The sequence below is a fragment of the Mobula birostris genome, chromosome 8, assembly GCF_030028105.1.
Source record: "Mobula birostris isolate sMobBir1 chromosome 8, sMobBir1.hap1, whole genome shotgun sequence".
Lineage (NCBI taxonomy): Eukaryota > Metazoa > Chordata > Chondrichthyes > Myliobatiformes > Myliobatidae > Mobula > Mobula birostris.
Window position 1 is genome coordinate 97976924 of NC_092377.1, and position 16423 is coordinate 97993346.

The 16423-nt window shown below is 41.1% G+C and overlaps 1 protein-coding gene across 7 annotated transcripts in view; it reads left to right on the plus strand.

Moving 5' to 3' along the window:
- The window catches only part of prkn (parkin RBR E3 ubiquitin protein ligase), a 1184373-nt gene that overhangs the window by 386475 nt on the left and 781475 nt on the right, over positions 1–16423 (plus strand). For all 7 annotated transcript variants that reach the window (XM_072265746.1, XM_072265747.1, XM_072265749.1 and 4 more), the window contains one exon: positions 4695–4813. In XM_072265746.1, coding sequence (XP_072121847.1) covers positions 4695–4813 — 119 coding nt within the window. The remainder of the gene's footprint in view (positions 1–4694; positions 4814–16423) is intronic.

A 16423-nucleotide genomic window follows, 5' to 3' on the forward strand; every position in this document is an offset into this window, starting at 1 on the left:
TCAGAGGATCTGTCCTGAGTTCAGCACATAAGTGCCATCACAAAGAAAGCACAAAAGCCTCTCTACTTCCTTTGAAGTTTGTGCAGATTCAGCATGTCATTTAAAACTTTGACAAACTTCTATAGATGCATGGTGGCCAACGCACATACTCAACATTTTACGAACACCTTCTTCCCCACCACCATCAGATTCCTGAATAGACAATGGACCCATGAACACTACCTCAGTATTTTTATCTTTGCTTTCCTTTTGAATCAAAATCAGGTTTAATATCATTGGCATATATTGTAAAATTCGTTGACGTTGCAGCAACAGTACAATGCAATACATAATAGAGAGAGAAAAACAAACTGTGAATTACAGTAAATATACTATATGTATGTGTGTGTGTTAAATAGTTAAATAAGTAGTGCAAAAATAAAAATAATAAAGTAGTGAGGTAGTGCTGATGGGTTCAATGTCCATTCAGAAATCAGATGTCGGAGAGAAACAAGATGTTCCTGAATCATCTTCAGGCTCCTGTACCTCTTCCCACAAGAAGCAATGAGAACAGGGCATACCTTAGATGATGTGGGTCTTTGATGATGGATGCTGCCTTTTTGAGGCATCGCTCCTTGAAGATGCCTTGGATACTTTGGATACTAGTGCCCATGATGGAGCTGACTAAGTCTACAACTCTTTGTCGTTTTGTTAGTTGTTCAATCCTCTACAATAGCACATCCCCAGCCCACCCCCCAAATAGCAGACGGTGACGCAGCCAGTTAGAATGCTCTCTGCAGTACATCTATAGAAATGTGTAAGTGTGTGACCGCAGGCTCCTGTACCTCCTCTATGATGGTAGCAATGAGAAGAAGGCATGTCCTGGGTGATGGGCTCCACCATGATCGATGCCGCCTTTTTGAGGGATCATTCCTTGAAGATGTCCTGGATGCTAGGGAGGCTAGTGCCCATGATGGAGCTGACTGAGTTTACAGCTTTCTGCAGCTTATTTCAATCCTTTGCAGTGGCCCCTCTATACCAGACTGTGATGTAGTCAGTTAGAATGCTGTCCACGGTACATCTGTCGACATTTGTGAATGTCTTCAGTGACATACCAAATCTCCTCAAACTCATAATGATATATATGGTATGTGTGTGAGTATATATATATTGTGGAAATATATCTGTAACCCTGAAGTTTTTGTGAATTTGTTACTTTTGTAAAATGTAGTGTGACAAAACGGGACCTGTGAGATCCCAGAGTTCTCTGCTGGTTTGCTGGCTCACAAGTCCGTGTGCGTGTGTGTGTGTGTGTGTGTGTGTGTGTGTGTATGTATGTATATATGTGTGTATCTATGTGTGTTTTAGCAAGATGTTATGGACAGGGCTGGATTAAGCAAGTGCAGGGCCTGTAGCTTATGTTATAAAGGGGCCCTAAATTTAAAAAATGCACCTAAGTATTAAAACATAAATTATTTACTTGCATAGTAAAGTAATTCAATTTTTTTATTTGCTATACAGCCGGATAATACAACAGATGTCTGACACTTCAGTAATAGTATTACTTACATGTAGGTATCAATTTCAAATGCCAAAAGTAACAAATCTACAATTTAAAAGTTACATTTTCTAGATTTAGCATGAGCAAATTTGTTGATGATACTTGAAATGTCTATTTCACGCAGAAGTTCATGTTCAATGTTCATTAGAGTGAGATTGTTCAATCTGTTTTGACCCATGGTGCTCCTTAGTTCATTTTTAATCCTTTTCAGTTTTGAAAATGAGCGTTCTCCACTGCAGTTCATAACCATGAGTGACAAATAGATGCGCAAGGCATTTTCTCCATTTGGAAAACACGACTCCAATTCTTCATCAAGACTTTCTTCCAGATCTTCCGGATATGATTTAATAAGATTTGATGACCTCTTTACGATCTCTTCAGGTGTAAGCAACTGTAACTGATGAAGGAATCCAAAAACACCATTCACTTTTAGATAAGCTTAATGCCTTTTTTTGACAGGGCAGAAAGCAAGCTGTCAATAATGGCAAGAAATGTTTGGCTTTTAAACTTCTGAGAAGGCGTTTCAGATTCAACAAGTGGATCAAGAGTGCTGGAACCACTGAAATCATCATATGCATGATTTTGCTTGTGTTTTCTTCAAGTTTGCTGTTGATAATCTTCATACTTCACACCTTGGCTTTTTGCTCAGTGTCTGAAAAAGTAGACCGCGTAACTTGCATATATCCATGCAAGGATTCATAGAGTGCACAAGCTGTTTTCAAGTCTTGGCCAGAAGATTGCAAAGAAGCACTGGTCATTTGAAAACGCTGTAATAGTTGATCCCACAATATGACCATTATTCCTGTTCCCAACTTCATCATGGTTGGAAGTAGTCCACGAGCCTGTTGTCGACACTCTGCCTTCTGATCATCGTTATTTGAAATGTCATCCAAGACTTGTTTTATGCAGAAAAGCTGTGTAAAAGTGCTTTTGTTGCATCTGCACGAGCTGACCACCTGGTATCTGACATTCTTTTCACAATGGGCAAATGAGCACCACCATCAGAAAATGCAGCAGAAAGGAGATCCCACCGATAAGTAGAAGCAGAAAAAAATGTGTACAGGCTTTCTACAAATTGAAAGAAAATTAATGCTTCTTGACAACATTCAGCAGCGCATTTTCAACTAAATTTAGTGAATGTGCAAAACGTGGAATGTAATCCGCAAACTCATTCAGCTCTTTAATTCATGCTTGTAAGCCACTATACTTGCCACTCATGTTGCTGGCATTGTCATAACTTTGACCACGGTAGTCTTTCATATCAATGTCATTTTCCTTTAAAAAGTCAAGTAAACTTTGAGTGAGCTGTTCAGCACTATGACCTTCCATATCCAAAAACTTCACAAATCTTTCAACTGATCCAGACGGCAAAACATAGCGCACAAAGTCAGCAGTGCAACTTCCAGCAGTGTAACAGCGCACGCTGCAGCAGCTTGGGAGCGTGGGAGATAGCGCAACAGTCACCACGACACAGCAAGGAGCCAACACACGCCTGCACACACATACCATGCAGCTCTCCTGACACGAAAACAACAGCGTTGCCAGATCATCGTGAGAATACGGTGAGATGCCGATTTCACCAGACTGCAGCTTGCAAGCATTTAGTGCAGGGCCGTCGAAAATGCGGGGCCTGTAGCATAAGCTATTTTTACTACTAGGTTAATCCGGCCCTGGTTATGGAATGAAACAACCTAATTACTGTTCTCTGTAAAAAATATAAAAGTGGTTTGTCTGAGCTATAAGATTGAAGCTATTCTCCAATGATAATGTATGGAGGTAGCTCTCCTTGCGAGTAAATAATAAGTGCACCTATAATTTGATCCACCCTGAATTTGCCGTAGTTTGTTATCTTTTATCAGAAGACCTAGCTTAATGGTACATGACAATTTTTAAATTGTAATTTATAGTTTTTCTCATTATGTATTTCAATTTATTGCTGCCTCAAAGGACTCTTGAACCATCAGGCTCTTGAATTAGTGTGGATAGCTTCACTCACCCCAACAATGGACTGATTTCACAACCTATGGACTCACTTTTAGGACTCTACAACTTGTGTTCTCGATATTCATTGTTTATTTAATTTTTTTTCTCTTCCTTTTGTATTTGGCCTATTTGTTGTCTTTTACACATTGGTTGTTTGTCCTTCTATGTTGTGTGAGGTTTTTCATTGATTCTATCGCATTTGTTTTTATTTACTGTGAATGCCCACAAGAAAATGAATCTCAGGATACTATATGGTGATACATATGTACTTTGATAATAACTTACTTTGAACTTTGAACCTTGAACAGCAATCTCTGGAGCTTTCAGAGAATGTGAAAAATAAAAGATTCAGTGAGTGGCAGTTCTGTGGAGGAAAATGCCTTGTTAATGAAAGAGGTCAGAGGAGAATGGCTAGACTGGCTCAAGCTGACAGGAAGGCAATATTAATTCAAATACCACACATTACTACAGTGGTGTACAGAAGAGCATCTCTGAACACACAAAACATTGAAACTTGAAGTGTATGGGCAACAGGAGCAAAGAAACAGACATACCTTCAGTGGCCACTTTATTAGATACCCCCTATACCTAATAATTTGGCCTCTGAGTGTACATATCAAAATGTGAGCTAAGATATGTATGCTGTTGATACTTCCTTTTTGGAGAGATGCTTGGAAATAAATTAACTGGTTGAAATCTACTATAAACCAGCATTCATCATCAAGGATCCCCCACCATTGAGGCCACGCTTTCTTTAAGCTGCTGTCATCAGGAAGGAGGTACAGAAACTCCCGGCCCAACACCACCAGGTTGAGGAGGAGCTTCTGAACCAGTGTAGATAACTTCACTCACCTCAACAATCTATGGACTCACTTTCAAGGACTCTACAACTCATGTTCTCAGTATTATTTGTTTGTTTATTTATTTATTATTATTAGGTTTTCTTTTGCATTTGTAGAGTTTTTCTTTTGCATATTGGTTGTTTTTTAGTCCTTATGTACAGCTTTTCATTGATTCTTTTCTATTTCTTTGTTATACTGTGAATGCCTGCAAGAAAATGCATCACAGGGTTGTCTATAGTGATATACGAACTCTGCTAATAAATAGACTTTGAACATTGAACTTTGAACTCTGAAGGCTGTCCTTTCATTTGTCCCCTTTTATCTTCCAGGTTCAAGCTGCTACCACCGTTTTTATGTCTATTGCAAGACTGTGTGCAAGGCTGTGCAGCCTGGGAAGCTAAGAGTACGATGCAATACTTGTAAGCAAGGAACATTGACTTTAGCAATGGTAAGATGCAATACTTTGTTTGTATAAGTGGCTGTAAATAGCATTTCAAAATGTTACATTTGACATTGTGGTGCCACACTCTTCAAGAATTCTTGAAGGTGTATTTCCCTTTAAAAAATTGTCTCAGAATTGTTTGTCAGTAGTCAGTGTAAGTAAAAAGTGAATAGAACAGAGGGATAAACACACAGCCTTGTGCTGCACCTGTTCTAATGTTGATTGTGAAGGAAATGTTGTTGTCAATCCCAACAGACTGGTGTCTGCAAGTGAGAAAATTAAAGATACAATCACATAAGGAGAGATCAAGATGTGGGTTTTAGAGCTTATTGATTAGTTTCGTGGGGTAGATAGTGTTGACAGCTGTTATGGCGGGCTGAAACAACTAACGTCTATTGGTCAGCTGATAATCTATCCCAGGGATTATTTAGCTTCACTGATTGATTGACTTTCACTAATTGATTGTTGTTCCAATCAACATCTTGAATGTTCTTTGGGTAGACCATGCATTGGGATTGGATTTTTGAGATTTTGTAGTTTCTTGGTTTTTACGGAATAAAGGAGTATTCTGCATTCTAGCTTAGTCCTGTCTCCTGGCATCTGGTCTCATCAGTAGTTATAGGTGAGCAAACACAACAAATTGGCGACCATGTGCTGTATTACAACAACATGGCAATGTCAGCAGAGGACTTGAATGGAATTCTACAACAGCAACAAGCTCAATATGAGGCAGCCCAGCTGAAGTTAGTTGAAACCTTGATCAGCAGGTTGTTAGTGAGCCCAATGACTTCAGTGTCAAGCACTGAACAGAACTCATGTAAGTAATTATTGTGTGTATTGCTGATTTCTAGTTTGATGCCACTTTGGGAGTTATGTTTGAATCATGGTTTAAATGTTACAAAGATATATTCTGGGTCAAGTTCACCAGTAAAGATGGCCCATGGATGATACACACTTTGCTCCAAAAATTGGGTATTGCTGGACATGAGCATTATTTCAACTTCATTCTGGCTAAGAATCTGTGTGATCTCTCTTTTGATGAAACTGTACAACAAGTAACAAGCATTTTTGAGAATAATCATCTCTCCTCATTGTTCACTAGCCAATGCCTGAAACTCGTTAAACACGACGCTGATGACTGTATCCCATATGCCGGTGTCATCAAGCACAAATGTGAAAAGTTCAGGCTGGGTAAACATGAGTGAATCAAATGTCTGATTTTTATTTGTGGACTTCAGGCACCTGATGATGTAAACATTCATAAATGGCTCCTGTCCAGACTGCAGCAAGACCCTGATATGATTTTACAAGCTGTCAATCAAGAATGTCAGCATTTGATCAACCTAAAACATGATTCCAACGTAGTCGAACAGAACCATGTCAGTGTAGTTTCCAGTGGCCCAATCATCAACTCTCAGATGTTTCCAAACGGCCAAACACAGCTTGTTGGAATTGCGGTGCAGGGCATTACACAAGAAACACTGAATACTAGAAACATATTTGGAGCGAATGCCAATGCTGTGGTCACAAGGAAGGCTTTTTCCATCTTTCACTGTCTTCTAGGCATTGAAACACAAGGGCAAGAAGTTTCAAAAGCCATCTAAATTGATAAGGAATTTAATGGTTACATCCAAAGTTGACTTTCCCCCACCTCCAGGAGAAAGCACTTCAACATATTTATCAACAATCAGTTGGTCATGGTACAACTCAGTACAGTGCCAGAAATCACCATTATCTTCAAGCACACGTGGTGGGCATTTGAGTCCCCACCAGTCAAATCAACACATCACTCCGGCTGCAGTGCATCTGGTGGATCCCTCCAGCTGACTGGCAAACTGCACTGCATGGTGAAGCTGAACACTAACCAAGTCAATGGCATGTGTTACGGAACAGGCCAACCAGATCTGAATGTCCTTGGTATTGACTGAATGGACAAGCTTGATCTCTGTATCACCCCTCTGGATGAGGTCTGTACGAAGACATTGGCTGGTCAAATCATGTCAGTCGATTCCACACCACTATCAGTACATGAGACCATTCAACAGCAACTGCAATAACTCTATGCAGCAGTGTTTCAAGAAGGTTTAGGTTGCTGCACCAAACTGCAAGCAGAACGTCATCTTCATCCAGTGACAAAGCCAGTCTTCTGTCCCAAAAGACCAGTACCATATGCAGCCTTACCAATCGTGGAGCAAGAGTTAGGTTGTCTGCAACAAGCTGGAGTGATCAAAGCTGTCAACTACTCGCTTTAGGCATCTCCCATAGTCATTATCAAGGAAGCCAATGGTACAGTGTGGTTGTGTGTAGACCTCTCATTTAGTCTCAGTGCGGCTCTGGAGATGTGCCAGTACCCATTATTGGTACCGGCAGATCCCTTTGCAAAATAGAACGGTGGTCGCTACTTTGCAAAGTTAGACTTGGCTGAAGCCTACCTCCAGGTGGAAGTGGTGGAAAATCACAGGAGCTTCTCACCATTACAACACATGTTGTTTTCCTTCCTCTGTCTGCTTTTCACGGTAAAGGCAATTCCTTCAATATTCCAACAGATTATGGACAGCTTGCTGAATGGTATTGATGGTGTTGCTGCTTACCTTGAAGACATCATTGTGATGGACATGGATCAGACAGAACTATGCAAACACCTGGACCACATTTTGAACAAACTGCAAGACTTTGGATTGCAATTTTGGCAGAAAAATATAGCTTCCTGATGTCTTCAATTAAGCATCTGGGATTCATCATAGATAAGTATGGTCATCACTCAGATCCCAAAAACGTCACTGCTATCTTAAAGATGCCTCCACCATCAGATATAAGCACTTCATGATTATTTTTGGGCATGATCAGCATTTCTCCTAGCACTGCACTGGCTGAGAAAGCCACTCATTGCCCTGTTCAACAATGGTCCAAACAATGCCAAGGGGGTTTTGATCAGGTAAAGAATATGCTGTTGTCCGACCTTCCCTTAACGCATTTCAACTCAGAGTTGCCATTCGCTGTTGCAACGGATGCATCCAACTAGGGGGTGGGAGCTCTCATATCCTATATCTTCCATGATGGTTCAAAAAAAAACTGTCATACAAGCAGTCAGATCACTGAGCACAGCAGAAAGGAACTATGGACAAGTCAAGAAGGAAGCTTTGGGAATCATCTTTACTGTGAAGAAATTCCACAAGATGCATTATGGCAGAAGCTTCACTCTCCTTACTGACCACAAACCACTGTTTGGATCTAAGAAAGCCATCCCAGTGCATACAGTCAACTGTCTACAAAGGTGGACAATGATGTTATTAGCCTACAATTTTGAAATCAAGTACACATCTGGTTTAAGATAGAGCTGCTGAAGACAGGTGACAGCTTACTGGTGGTTGATAAAGCAAGAACTACAACTAAATACTGCATTAATAACACTTTTCTCATGGAAAATTGTGGTAAATAATCATCACAAACAATAAGCAAGCGAGTGAAGGCGAGGCTGGCTTGAGGGTCGAGGTATGCAATGCAACGGCAGAATGAGGTCGAGGCATGTTCGAGTAAGAGGGGTCATAGCCAGAGTGCGACATCGTGAAAACAGAATCAGAGTCAGAGGCAGAGTTGGAACAAGTGCGGCAGAGGAATTTCAGAGCCCATCCACCTAAATCGGGAGCAAGGTCTGATCCATCGAAGTGCTGGGCCGATTTGGAAAGGTCGGGTATGGGATGGAACATGGCACGAGATCCAGGCCCAGAGCATATCGATGCAGCAAGGCCCAGGTCTGAGCACGGTGAACGACCTGATGTTTGGACAATTTAAATGTTGGGTCAGATGGATTGAAAAGGCAGGGTGTTGAGATTGGAGGCTAGAGTCAGGCCAGTTCTGCTCGTTGCTCCACGACGTTTACTCTGCTGTCCACAGCACTGAGACTGAGGCTGTGGTCCTGCTCCGGCTGCTCTGGGCTTCGTGTCTATGGACTCAGTCTCGTTCAGAATGCTGTCGCTTGCTTTTATTGTTTGTATGATTTGTGTTTTATTTTCTCTCTGTGCATTGGGTGTTTGTTGCTCTTTTTTTAATAGGTCCTTTTGGGTTTCTTGGTTTGTGGCTGCCTGTAAGGAGACAAATCTCAAGGTTGTATAATTTATACATACTTTGATAATAAATGTACTTTGAACTTTGAACATCAACCTATGAACTTTGTCAGACAGGTACCCTCTCTAAACTTAGGAATCAGCAGGTTACTGAAAATGAAAGTGCAATATTGGCTGCAATTTCAGTGGATTCCGAAGTCCACTGTGTTTTATGGGATGTTGCTGAAAGTCTTCAAATCATGATCAACAAGATCAAAGCAGAAGTGGCTACAGATCCTCTTTTTCAGTATATCTCCAGATACCTCATTGATAGATGGCCAGTCAAGATTGAGGAGGGAAGGAGAAGATGGCGGCGTCACGCAGCGCACGCTGCTGCTCCGAAATGATATTGTATTTGTAAGTAGGTACCGTGCACAATCCTGATTTGATGGAGACAGACGTGAGAAGCGCGGAGGAACACCTGGAGAAACTTCTGAAATGCCTGCTTCGCTGCCGTTGCTACTGTGCGATCAAGAATCTCCGGAGGGAAAGGCCCTAAATCCTCGGCTTTGCCTATTGCCTGTTGCTGGAGTCGGGGTCGAAGCGCTCGGCAGAGATGGTGCTTGGTGCTCAGTGTCAGAGGGCTGGTCGGAGGCTCGAAGTTTTCGGACGGACTCAAGAGTTGGGTGTGGTCGGGTGCTTCCAGGGTGCTGCATCGGCAAGTTTGTGGCGCTGGAGGTTCATGACAGGAAGAGAGTTTCTCTTCCTTCTACTGTCTGCATGAGATAATGGGACTTTCGAGAGACTTTGAGACTTTTTTTTACCATGTTCATTGTCTGTTCTTTGTCAAATTACGATATTGTTTTGCACTGTTGTAACTATATGTTATAATTATGTGGTTTTTGTCAGTTTCTTTTAGTCTTGGTTCGTCTTGTGTTTCTATGATATCATTCTGGAGGAACATTGTATCATTTCTTAATGCATGCATTACTAAATGACAATAAAAGAGGACTGCGTGTCCTCATTACCTAATCTAATCTAATCTAATCATACCTCACTCTCAGCTGTGGACTCCTACCTAATGCTTGAAGACAGAATAGTGATTCACGAACACTTCATTCAAAAGTACTCAATCAATTCCATCGTGGTTACCCGGGCATTAATCAATTGAAAGCCCTGGCGAGAAGCTTTGTGTACTGGCCAGGCATAGACCAAGGTATCATATCAGTATGCAAACAATGTACTCAGCTACCTTTGGCAGCAAAGAATCCAAGTAGAGCCGATCCACACCCATTCCTCAGGCTACCAGACCTTGGAGTCGAGTACATATTGACTTCGCTGGCCCAATCACGATTCTACCTACTTTGTCCCAGATGACGCCTATTCCAAATGGCCAGAAGTATTATTTATGAAGTCAACAATGACAAATGCTACCATTCAACAGCTGCTGCAGATCTTCAGCCGCTTTTGGGATGCCAGAAACCTTTGTTTCTAACGGTGACACTCAATTCAGTGCACAGCAATTTGCAGCATTCTGCCTGAACAGCAGAATTATTCACATCCACTCACCCCCCATATCGTCCACAGTCCAATGGCCATGCAAAGAGGTTTGTGGATACCTTCAAATGAAAAAGGGGAAATCTAAAATCAGGAAGGGAAGGAGCGTCGGCCAAGGCTCTTGACGCATTTCTGTTGATCTGTCGAATTACACCACATCTGGGCCTCAAGAGGAAGTCACCAGCTGAAGTGCTTTTGACAAGAAAAGCGACCAACATCCAGTCCAGCAGGTGGTCAGGTGCATAAGGGCAGCCACACAGATCTTGGCTGATGGGTGAAATCATTCAAGCCCGGAGCTGCAGTGTGGGCCAAGTAGTATCACAATGGGCAAGACCCCTGGGTCCCAGATCAAACGAATATCAAACAAATGGGGAAAGTACTTTACAAAGTTACTGTAGACAGACATCGCTGGTGTCACCGTATCATCCAGTTGTGACCATGTGCTCTCGAAGGCAGAACTAGTTTGTCTGACAGATCATCAAACACAGAGCTGGACCTTCATCTGCTCCTGGAAGGGTTTGATTTAGTTGAACAAACCAACCACCAGCATCAGCACAGCTGCAAGCAACACCACAACACAGTGAGAGCCTGCAACTACTAGAAAGGACTGATTGCAAGTGTAAGCTGGTTGTTCCAATCCAAATCAACCCTCAGCTCAAATTCTACAGGTAATAATCTTCAACAGGGAGGCATTACAGCAAACTGAAACAACCAATACCTATTGTTCACAACAGGAATTCTGCAGATGCTGGAAATTCAAGCAACACACATCAAAGTTGCTGGTGAGCGCAGCAGGCCAGGCAGCATCTCTAGGAAGAGGTATAGTCGACGTTTCAGGCCGAGACCCTTCATTAGTCCTGACGAAGAGTCTCAGCCTGAAACGTCGACTGTACCTCTTCCTAGAAGTACCTATTGTTCAACTGATAACCAATCCTAGGCCGAATTGGTCATTGTTCCAATCAAAAGTCTTGAATGTTCCTTGGGTAAGCCATTTACCATTGCGTTGGCGTATGGCCAAGTGGTTAAGGTGTCGGTCTAGTGATCTGAAGGTTGCTAGTTTGAGCCTCAGCTGAGGCAGCGTGTTGTGTCCTTGAGCAAGGCACTTAACCACACATTGCTCTGCGACGACATCGGTGCCAAGCTGTATCGGCCCTAGTGTTTTTCCCTTAGATAACATCGGTGGCATGTGGGCATCTGCTGGTCTTCCATACAACCTTGCCCAGGCCTGCACCCTGGAAAACTTCCAAGGTGCAAATCCATGGTCTCATGAGACTAATGGATGCCTATACTATAAATCCATTTAAATAGTTGTGCTTTGGGAAGTACAGTTAAGTTTTGAGTTTTGAGATTTCGTGGTTGTGTGGTTTCACTGAAAAAAGGAGTATTCTAAGTTGTGGCTTTGGCCGATCTGGTTTTGGTCTCATCAGTAGTTGTAGGTGAGCAAACGCAACTGTTACGAACCCATAGGTTTTGTTTACTGTGGACTGTCACTTTAAAAGAGTGCTTCGGTGAGGCAGGACTGTGATGTTGTTCACTGACTGATTCACGCTTGTTTAGCTTTAAAACAAGGACACAGACAGTCAGAAGTCAGAAGAGAGAGAGAGAGGAGTAAACCTGGAAAAGAGTAGCAGCTCCAGCTTGTCGAAGCTGGGGTTTTGGAACTCTGCTATACCCATAAGGGTGGATTGATCACCGATCCAGTGCACATCAAATGTGTGGCGGTCACTTTGTATAAGCCATAGGAGTGGATTAAAGAATGTCCTGTGGGACCACTCGAAGTTAACCCTTGCCTGGGTACGTTATGTGGTAACCCCTTGAAGACGACATCCCTGTGACAGATCACTCTGGTGGTAATTAGTATGTGGATTTGGAAAGGCTCGATGGAGGATCTTCGATAACTGATATTTATTAATTACCATCGTGGAACCTGTGGAATTCGACGTAATTGCCTTCTCTCTACATTTACCCTGGATTACAGATATTTCTCTTGCATCATTCCTTCCGTGGATGAACTGAACTTTCCTACTTTACCATCTTAAGACTCTGAGCTTTGTTTCCCCAAGCTTAATTTCGTTTGGGAGCTATATTACACACATATATACACATAACTCTTAACATTTGTTTATCTTGGTTAAGTTATGATATTATAAGTAGATACTAATAAAGATAGTGGTTTTAACATCAAAACTAGACTCCAGTGAGAACTCTATTGCAGCTGGTTTGTTTCTAAAATGTTACACAACAATACCATTCACTAGGTTTAGGAACAGTTATTACCCTTTAACTATCAGGCTCCTGAACCAACATGGATAACTTCAGTCACCTCAACTCTGAACTGATCATTGAACAGAACCTTTGGATTCACTTTCAAGGACTCTCCAACTCATGTTCTCAGTTTATTTATTTATTTGTTTGTTTGTTTGTTTGTATTATTTTTGTATTTGCACAGCTTGTCTTCCTTTGCACATTGGTGGCTTGCCGATCTGTGTTTGTGGGTATTTTATCATTGATTCTATTGTATTTGTTTGTTCTGCTGTGAATGTTAGGGTCCTAAATAATGACATATACATACTTTGATAATAAATTTACCTTGACTTTGATTTTGTTGCCCAGTGACAAAATATATTTGGATTTAACCCAGCCTGTTCTTTCAGTTCTATCCCTTGAGTGTCAACAGGTCTTTCTGTGACATAAAGGAATCAAATGGAAATCTAACCTCAAGACATCAGAAAAAGTAATAATTACCTTAACCAAATACCTTTGGGTCAGCCAGCTGTCAAACAATTATTTTGTTTAATATCTTTAATTGTTTTAAAACAATTATATTTTTATAAGAAGTTAAAAACTAAAGATAAGCTAATACTGATCAAAATAATTTAAACCTTTTAAATTTTAACATTTAAATTAAAACAGAACATTGAGTGGTCAAAAGGAATAAAGTACATACATTTATGAGGAGGTTAGACAGGCTTATGAGGTACAGCGACTAGCTAGAGGGTTATGTTAATGGATTTATTTGAACAAAAATGGGCGGACATATTTATAACTGGTGGAATGGACTGGTTGGGTCAATGAGCTAATATGTGCCGTATGTCATTATATAATGATATGTGAGCTTCTAAATCCTAATTTAATAAGTCTCCAGAAATATAACAACATTTAAATTATCTTCAATCTGTCCTGTTCATATAAAGAGTCTTCACTTGAAGCATTGACCCTTCAGCAGGGAGGGTCTCACCTTTTACCTCTACCCCTCATCTTTTTTTCTCCAGTACTGCTGAAGGATTGCAGTCCGAAACATCAACCGTACTCTTTCCACAGATGCTGCCTGGCCTTCTGAGATCCCCCAGTAGTTTGTGTGTGTTGCTTGGATTTCCAGCATCTGCAGATTTTCTCTTATTGGTGATTGGATGACCATATCCACTGTCAGATTTTGTTGCGAAAGCAGAAAACGGGAGAAATAACTTGAAAGTGGAGTAGCTTTTCTGCTAAAGTCAAGTGAAACATCTTGCATTTCTAGAAATTATTTCACTGGTGAAGTCTGCAATAGTAATGAACATGAAGGGGCTGAAATTGAAAATCATTGTATCCATTGCACTTTGGACAAATAAAGTTAAGCAGTGGAAGTATCCAAAACCATATTGATTCAGGACCTTATGATCATCTAAAACAAGTATTTGTCTGTAATTGTCTAAATAATATATCTATCAGTTTTGTTTAAGGATATAAATAAGCAATTGGTTTGCCTTAAACTCAGCAGGATTGGGTTCTGTTGAATATGGAATAACCACATTTCATGTCTCTAACCGGTAAACCATAAATGGGCTGACTGCTGGCAGCTTTCAGCAAAAAGGCACATTTAGTATGGAGGTACGACCACACAATTCAATCCGCTAATCCATGCCAGCACTTAAACTCCACTCAGAATAGAGACTCTACATCAGAGTTGCAGTAAAAGTGGTGGCAATGCAATTCACAGCTCAAATTCATCCTAGAGCTTTAGAGCCTCACAGCAAATTGGTTGATATATCCCTCACCTGAATTGATAATCTGCTTCTGAGTTTCAGGTGCTTTTTGACAGAGGTTGGTGAGCTATTTTGCCGTAACATTGTGCCAGCCTCTTTGCACACTTGCAACAAGTTCTGCTCTGGGAACATAGCTGAGTCTGAGAGCAAACCCGTTTCCAGGCTGTTGGCTTTCATCTGCCGGACCAATTTATTCAATCCAAATTCACAGCCATTTTTTATATCTCAACTTTGTAATGTGGTGATACAAGGAGAAAATTAAAATGGCACTTCTCAGGAGAAATAAAGAGTGCAAAATTCAATTCCATGGTGATTATTTAATTGGGCCCTGTAGGTGCTGATTCTCTTCAATTATGTGTGTGAACACCAGACATCCCACCTCTCCCAGAAGTTCCAGCAGTCTCCCGCATATTGATGGCAGTTCCCTAATGCCCGCAAATTATACACAATATCCCGGAAATCGATTTTTTTGAGACAGAGAGGAAGAGGAAGAGCGAGATGGAGCGGGATCATCCTGATTGGTCTCTCTTCATGCTAAGTAGACCTATCAGTTTTCTCTGTGGGCGGGTTTTACAGTCGACCTCAAAAATAACGACAGTGTTGCTCGCTGCACTGTTTGCAACAGTGACTTTTCTATTGCCTATGGTGGGTTAAAATGTAAAAGACATGTTGAGGTGAGTTTAACAGGTGTCATTCAGTCATTAGCATAGCTAACGTTATTTAAACTAGCTGGCTAACTGCTAAGGAGCTACTCTATTGATGTCCTACGTGATGAGGCCAAGCTCCCTGCAGACTTGCTTAAAGTTGTAATAGAATAAAAAAATGACTCCGTGATAATATAATATAAGTACATATTTTAGTGTCGCATTTTCTGCATATACTCAACTTGGTTTACAGATTAGACAAGATCACTAAACAAAGTATTACATACACCCTTGGAGGTCGGCTGGGGGGAGGGGGCGGCGAGGGGTCTACCTCCCTGAAATGACTTTTTGCATGGTGGGATGTCTGGAACATTCATGGGGAGGATATTAACATGGGAGTACAAATGCCCATTTTCAGGGTGCAGAGTTGGCAATGCTAACCGAAAAGCAAAAATAACACAGACCCTTGAAGTTTTGGATAAAAGAGACGATGCTTGAGTAACTCTGTGTGTCAGGCGGGATCTGTGGAGAGAGATTGGGAATTTCGGATTTATATCCAGTGACAATAATAGAAACGTGTTAGGCTGTTGTGATACCCAGAAAAGTACTTCAAAGTTGGTAGTGAGCCTGCTGCTCTTACATGGCTTTTACACAGTGAAGGTCACGGGTATCAAAGAATTGTTTTGTGTTTTGTCATAGTGAACATACAATGTTTAAAACGGTGGATGGGGTTACCAAGCAATACCAAGCTGGAGTACGTGTTGATTTCAAAAATAGTTTAATCATCTTATCAAGACGTGATCTTGAACTTATAACTATCTGAGGAAATAACTCACTTCATTGGGGTCTTAGTTTGCAATGCATCCTGTGACCCAACCTGCCAGTGACACAGTGGTCTCATTATACAAAAGTTACATTATTTTCTGGCCGTAATAAGTACATACTGGCAGCACTGTGGATGACTGTTGTGGAGGAGAAATGTCAGCTCATGGCATGGTGACAAACTAGCTTTATCTAAAATCTCAAATGCCAATCTGTCAAAGTCAATAAAGCATGAAAGACTAGGGCAGAAGTGACAACAATGTTATAAAGTACTTGGTGCAGTACCTAATGGCTTGTGCCTTTTGCATGCAGCTTCCTTGTGTGTGTGCTTGAGGGGGTTGCTTCATTTCTTTCTGGTTTTCTGCTTTAGCTTGTTTCTTGGAACTGTTTTATTAGAGGGACTGGGGTTAAGAGACATAAAGTAGCTGCAATTTCTAATTAAAATAGAAATTCTATCACCTACAATCCAAGTTTTTGAAGTTAAAATTTAGATCTCAAAATTAATTTCAGGAAGAACAGGCATGT